The sequence below is a fragment of the Garra rufa genome, chromosome 12 (genome assembly GCF_049309525.1).
Source record: "Garra rufa chromosome 12, GarRuf1.0, whole genome shotgun sequence".
Taxonomy (NCBI): Eukaryota; Metazoa; Chordata; class Actinopteri; order Cypriniformes; family Cyprinidae; genus Garra; species Garra rufa.
Window position 1 is genome coordinate 3,521,993 of NC_133372.1, and position 7,913 is coordinate 3,529,905.

General features: G+C 31.5%; 1 protein-coding gene across 1 annotated transcript in view; it reads left to right on the forward strand.

The window, feature by feature from the left end:
• The first annotated feature begins 404 nt into the window (after positions 1 to 404).
• pbx1b (pre-B-cell leukemia homeobox 1b) overlaps positions 405 to 7,913 on the forward strand; it is a 180,026-nt gene continuing 172,517 nt past the window's right edge. Inside the window, exons 1-2 of the mRNA XM_073851767.1 lie at positions 405 to 600; positions 3,197 to 3,441. Of these exons, the coding sequence (XP_073707868.1) occupies positions 405 to 600; positions 3,197 to 3,441 (441 nt within the window). The remainder of the gene's footprint in view (positions 601 to 3,196; positions 3,442 to 7,913) is intronic.

A 7,913-nucleotide genomic window follows, 5' to 3' on the forward strand; every position in this document is an offset into this window, starting at 1 on the left:
GTTTTTTTTTTTCCAGAAGATAATAATAAAAAAATATATTTATTTTTTAATTTGTTAAGAAGAATTATTCCGTTCAATATTTCTATTCATCTGACTTAATTAATTTTTATTTATGTCATATTTGGTCCCTCAAACACGTGATGCTAATCCATGTCATCTGCTTGGCCTGTGAGATTTTCCTCATCTGAATCCACACCAGTGTTTCAGGTTGGCTGAAGTGTGTTTGTTAATGAAGCAGGATGTTTCTGTTGCCCGAGAAGCTCAGAAACCCAGAATGACAGAGTCCGTCTCCCGCTGGGCCCCAGCCGTGAACTCTTGACCTTTCCTGCTCGCCAACAGCCTTTGCGTTTGCATTTTGACATAAAGCGGAGGTCGGAGTCACGCCCCCCTCCCAAAGCCTCCCGATGGCCATCCAGCCGGCCTCTTTCTCACCGTCCGAAACCGGGCCGCTGCGGTCTGGGGTTAATGCACCGGTGCACGGCTTTGTCTCTGGATTAATGAAGTGTTTCCTTTCTCTCCCAGACAACGCGGCCCGTAATCAGCGGTGGATGACCATCCCACCACAACCTTACAGTCTCACCAGCGCTTTTTTGCCCGTGTGTCAGAACTCGTGAGGAAATTACTACGTCTACCTCGGACTCGCTAAGTGGATGTGACGTTAGATGAGAGACGAGAATGTCACTGATAATTAAAATGGAAGGAAGATCAAACCTGGCAGCGGGATCGTGTGCCGTTCAGAGCCGAACGGAGAGAAAGCCTTTTATATTCCACAGTTCAGGCCCTGAATTTATATTGAGAGAGAATGAGAATGAGAGAGACGTGGAATTATGTTTTAAATTTGAACTGAAATTCGAATAAAAAGTAAATTATTGTGACATTATTACCTTAATAAAAAAAAGTAATAATATTAAACATAAAATAATAAAGCAGAATATTTATAATAATGCTTTTTTATATATTTATATAGTTTTTACTTTGTATTTTATATAATATATATAAGTCTTATAATGTGGTAATATATTATTATAGTATGTATTTTTTATATAAAGATATAATTTATATAAATATTATTTAAAAGAATGGTACTACTAATAATATTGTTCTAGTTTTTGAATATAATGTAGTGTTATAATAATATAGCATTATAGTATAGAATGTATGCATGTAAAATAATATATGTATTTAATATCGTCTTATAGTAATATAGTGTTATAATGTATGTTATTTATAATGATACTGTTACTAATACTAATAATATTTGTGTATATTATGTTATGTATTATTATAAAAAAAGTATTATTGTATGCAGTTTTTAAAATAAGGGTATTTATCTAAATATGAAGTATGTAAATAATATATGCATTTATATGTATAGTTTTTATTTAGAGATATTTATATAAATATAATTTATAATGGTAATAATAATTTAGTATTACAGTAATAGAGTACTAAATGTAATTTTTTTATATAATTATATTTATATAAATATCAAATATGTATATACATATTCAAGTGAAATGAGTTTATAAGGATATTTATAAGGATATAAATGTGAAATGCGTAAATAATAAAACAAGTAATATATGCATTTATATGTATAGTTTATAATAATAATAATAATAATAATAATCAAAATAATTAGTGTTTTATATAATGTAATGTTATTTTATTTTATTTATTATTATTTTATTATATTTTATTTACAAAAAAAGAGATATTATATATTCTGACATAATTTGGCATATGATTTAATGTTTTATTTCATTTTAATAGAAGCCTAATGTCTGAGACAGTTTCTAAAATATTTTTTTTTCTTTAGAAGAATTATTTTGTTCTTATTCTTTGCAATTCGACTTAATTCATTTTTGTATGCCACTTACAATTATAGAGTACTACATATCATGATATTTATATAAGTATCAAATATGCATATAAATTAATTAAAAAGATTATTATTTTATGTATTATTTTATTTTATCTTTTAGATGCTATGTGACATAATTTGGCATAAGATTTAATTTTTTTTTCTTTTCTTTTTTTATAGATGCCCAGAGTCTGTTTCTTCATATGATATTAATAAATTTTTTATATTTAAGAATTATTTTGTTCTATTTTTCTATGCAATCTGACACTTAATATATGTATATGTCATATATATATATATATATATATATATATATATATATATATATATATATATATATATTCAAGTGAAATTAATTAAAAAAAATAGTTTCTTTATGAAATGGTTAATTTCTAATATCATATTTCTGATATCACTTAACATATTTCATAATTTGACTTTAATTTCATTGCCTATTGTTGAAGGACACTTCATTTCTCCAGAGAATGATTTGAGTGTGTTTATTTCCATTTCTTTGTGTGTGTGTGTGTGTGTGTGTGTGTGTGTGTGTGTGTGTGTGTGTGTGTGTGTGTGTGTGTGTGTGTGTGTGTGTGTGTGTACCTGGTATTCATCACGTTGTGGGGACCAAATGTCCCCACAAGGATAGGAATACCAGTAGATTTTGACCTTGTGGGGACATTTCTCACGTCCCCATGAGGAAACAGGCTTCTAAATCATGCACAATGAGTTTTTTTGAGGAAGTAAAAGTATGCACAATCTCCTGTGAGGGCTAGGTTTAGGTGTAGGGCGATAGAAAGTACGGTTTGTACAGTATAAAAACCATTACGCCTATGGAATGTCCCCATAAAACATGTAAACCCAACATGTGTGTGTGTGTGTGTGTGTGTGTGTGTGTGTGTGTGTGTGTGTGTGTGTGTGTGTGTGTGTGTGTGTGTGTGTGTGTGAGAGAGAGAGAGAGAGAGAGAGAGAGAGAGAGAGAGAGAGAGAGTCTGCTGTAAAATGTGCACACTCAGGCCCTCTAGTGTCAGAGCAGGAGAGCGCAGGGACGCTGAGATTTACAGCCACGGAGCATCAGCGCTGAGTGGGAAGCTCATGATATGAATTAGATGAAGTTTTATTATATCATCATAAAACTTGGCAAAGTCAACTGCAGCCTTGGCCGTTTTTTGTTTCAGCCTCAAAGACAATTTATCAGAAAGAGCGGGTTCTCTGTGGATCGATGAGGCCGGACCCGTCGTGTCAGACTCAGTATATTCAAAGCCTCTGCGTCACGCGGTGCATCCTGGGGCACTGAGCCGTCTGAATAACCTTTCTGTGCTTGTTTCCTTCCAGTGTTGAGTATCCGTGGCGCCCAGGAGGAGGAGCCTCCCGATGCCCAGCTGATGCGATTGGACAACATGCTGCTGGCGGAGGGCGTGTCTGGACCGGAGAAAGGGGGCGGGTCTGCGGCGGCTGCGGCAGCGGCGGCGGCGTCTGGTGGAGTAGGAGCCGATAACTCCGCAGAACACTCCGATTACAGAGCCAAACTCACCCAGATCCGCCAGATCTACCACACCGAGCTGGAGAAATACGAACAGGTCAGAAAACATGCAGAATGCAACATGCATAATAAAAATCAGCCAATATTTGGCAGCCAGTTTACCATGCTGAACATGATTATAAGTTGATGTAATCAATGCAAAATAAACATAATGTAAACATAATGCCAGTAAACATAACAAACTATGTTAGTAATGATTTGGAATTTTTTATTTTATTTTAATAGAAGCCTAGAGTCTGACCCAGTTTGTTCATTTGATATTAAGAAAAAGGGTATATAATTATTTTTATTTATTTATTTTACTTTATTATTTTTTTGTTCTATTTTTCTATGCAATCTGATTAATTTATGTATATGTCATTTTTGGTCACTTAAACGTGATGCTAATCCCTGCATAATAAGAGATATTTATATAAATATCATTATTTATAATACTAATAATCAAGTATTTCATGTAATTCAGTATTACAGTAATAGAGTAATATATACTGCCCTCCAAAGGCAAAGTGCAGTAACTACGCCAACACTGAAACTGAGAAAAATGCCTTAAAAATTTTTACAACAGCTAGTCAAACCTGTTGACACTCTCGTTTCTCTGAACGTTTCTCTGAAACGGGACAAAATTGAACTAGGAGACTTTGCCACAAGACAAAACAGTTGTCACAAAGCCCATTTTAAGCCTTAACTCAAGTTTGACCAAATGTGTAGTTACTGCGCTTTTCGTATATATATTAGTGGTGGGCCGTTATCGGCGTTAACGTGCTGCGTTAACGTGAGACTTTTATCGGGCGATAAAAAAAATATCGCCGTTAATCTATTCTCAAAATTGGGTTGGGAGCTGGGTCTAAACTACGCAAGCTATGATGACTTTCACCTTGATAGTTTAACCCGGATGTATACCAAAGACTATAGAATATGGTCGCGCGTTTATGTCTCCTCCGCCAAAACACAGACGGGATCACGTCGTCCTCCATTCATAAAAACCGAATCTACTATAGCGCGAAATGCCTCGTAAATTCGTCGTTTTTTGGATTCATAAATCAAATATGGTCTGTCACTTAATTCAAATCGCGATATGGACTAGTGTCTGTGAAAACTGAAATGCAAAAAGACCGTTTTAATATGAATCCGGTATGTTCCGTTTGCCTAGCTGTATGTATGAATGGTGGAGACGCGCTTTTACTACACGCATACTGAAACACACGTGACGCTCCCGGTAATTTTTGGCATTTGCATCTCACATGAACAGATAAACTCAATCTCAAACTGCTGTGAGTGTCACTTTTACCGTTTCATTTGAGAAAACTCGCATCATGTCATACTGTACACACAGAAACTTCGCGGCAACCTGTCAAAATAAAAGTACGGTGTAACAAGTTTAGTCATTATTTGGGTAGCACACATATTCTGAATGCCTTCAGCAGAATTCAAATTAGCCATTTTAATCTAGATTAATCTAGATTAATTCCAAGATTTAATCTAGATTAAAAAAATTAATCTATGCCCACCCCTAATATATATATATATTGGTGTCTTGTAAATTAGGGAAAAATGTATATTTATTTTGTGTTCAGAAAAACAAAAACAAAATGCAATTTAATTAAACAGAAACTTTTACTTTTTTGGAAAACAATTTAAAGTAGTATTACACTTATTGTTTTTATGCTTAAATCCTTTTTTGTCTTTGACACATATACATATTCAAGTAAAATGAATACTTCCTTATATTATTTTATTTATTTTACTATTATTTTATTTTTACTTATTTGCTGAGGAGAGTTATTATATATTTTAGATGCATAATTTGGCATATGATTTAATTTTTTTATTTTAATATTATTTGTAAGTATTATTTGTTTGTTTGGTTTTCATTTAAAGCAACATTTTTAATGCCTTTAATTTTAGTTTTAGTTTTGTTAGCTATAATGATCCTGTCATTTACAGCTTAAATTAAAACTGATTTATAAATTGATGCTTGAATAACTATGGTATTCGTCTGAATTAGTGAGAATATCACAAACGTCTTAAGCATGTTAAAAATCTGATGAACTTGACTGCTGTTGAAAATCATCTTGATTTTATTTGGAATAACATGCACTGAAGAATCACCGGCAACTGTGCTGAAGTAAACATTTCAATTTTGATTTCATGTTGACTGCAGTATCTCATAATTTAGATTAGTGCAACATCTGTCTGACTGCCGTTGTTATACTTTAATGTAGTGTGTGATTGTTTGTGTGTGTGTGTGTGTGTGTGTGTGTGTGTGTGTGTGTGTGTGTGTGTGAGGCTCAGCAGACAGCCTTTCTATCCTAAAGTCTGTCAGATGAGATGATGATGTGAACAGTGTGTTTGAGATGCTCTGGGTGTTTCAGTGGGGCTCTGCTGGCAGAAAGCAGCTTATTCAACCTCAGATGTGATTTCACAGACACCCTCCTGTTTTAGCGTTCGAGAAGCATCACAGCAGCCGGTCCGGTCTTACTGCTGACAGCCCGGCGTTCCCACACTCATGGAAAACCTGGAAGTAGTAGAGAATTTTCAAAATGATGAGGTTAAGAAATAGAGTTGGGGATTGAAAGGAATTTAAAAATTCTGCTTCCAATTCCTGAGAATAGGGTAAAAACAATAACTAATAGTTATCACCTTACTTACCCAGTTGATTGATTACTTTGATCATTGCAAAAAAAAAAAAAACTTTTCTAAAATGTTAGGTTTAAATATGCAAATGAGGCATTATTTAATGAAATATGCACTAATTTGCTTACCTTTCTAGGACAAAAGGTCAGTTGACATATTAGAGTCAAAAGTTTTTACAGAGGGAATTTTGTAAATTGTGGTCTCTCATTTAGTCTCAACATAATTCAGAAAAAACTTTAAATATTAATGTACCATTTTTCAATGAAATGTTGTATAAAATCAAGCAAATTACAATTATTTTTGGGATGTTTTCTTTCCACTAGTCTAAAAAAAACACTTTATGAAAAGCCAAAAATCTCAAACTTGATGAAAAAACAGCGTTTTTGCCTGCAGTGTCTCCCCTTAAGAAAAATATTATTTTTGATTACAAATTTGTGTCCACTGCAGGGTTATTATTATTATGTTGTATTATTATTATTATATTAACTAAAACTATTAACATTTTTGTTAATTGCAATAACAACAAAATACAATAAAATATAAATATTACATGAAAGACTTAAACGTTCAGTTAGGCAACATTTGTTTTTCATTTAGTGTAATTTGAAGAAATAAAATTAGTAACTGAAGAAAAAAAACTGAACTAAAACTGAAATTTTATAATAGATTTAAGTCTAAATTAAAGTCTCTTATGCTCATCAAAGTTTTTTCTATCACTTTTCATCAGTTTAACACATCTTTGCTGAATAAAAGTAATAATTTCTTTTAAAGGGAGAAAGAAAAAAATAATTACTGACCCCAAACTTTGAACAAGGTGTTTATTGTTGGAAAAGTTTTCTATTTAAAATAAATAAAAAATGATAGATTTAAAATAAATGCTTTTTTTTTTTTTTTTTTACATTTTATTTATCAAAGAATCCTGAAAAAAATATATACAAAACTTTTATTTTGAATGCGATTAATCATTGCCCAGCACTAACTAAAACATCTAAATAAAAAATAATAAAAGCAATATATATATATATATATGTATATAATATATATATATATATATAAAACTAAAAATTAATGACAATAAGATGCAATAAAAGTATTAAAACTGTATCTTTTACAGAAAATAAAAAAAATCTAAAAAATAAAAACTGAATCCAAATGAATGAATCAGATGAATCAGATCCAATGAATAAAAATGCAGTGGCTTGAAATTAAAGCTTGTGTTTGGAATCATTAATAAATTAATTATTATTATACATTAATTAATTTTAATATATAAGTAATTACTTAATCTAAGTCACAGCATGTTTTTAAATTGTTTAAAAATTTTGATTATTAAAAATTCTAAGCAGCACAACTGTTTTACAACACTGATAATAAATCAGCCTATTAGAATGATTTCTGAAGGATCATGTGGCACTAAAAACTGGAATAATGATGCTGAAAATTCAACTTTGCATCACAGGAATAAATTACATTTTAAAGTATATTTAAATAGAAAACCACTATTTTTAAATTGCATTAACATTTCACAATATTACATTTTGTTTCTGTATTTTTAATCAAATAAACGCAGCCTTGAGGAGCAGAAAAGTCTCCTTTTAAAAAGCATCTTACTGATTTCAAACTTTTGAGCGGCAGTATAATCACAAAATTGCTAAAAAAATAAATAAAAATGAAAATTGCAAGTATAAAAATAAAAACTCTAACTATAATATAATTTACAAATTGTAATAGTATGTAAATAATACTAAACAAGCACTGATCCACTGATTCAAGTCATTGTTGGTTTATAGAACGCTAGAACAATATAACTTTGTTATTCCGTTTCATTGAGTGAATCATTAGATTGATTTAAACCAATTCTTCGTGATTTTAGAC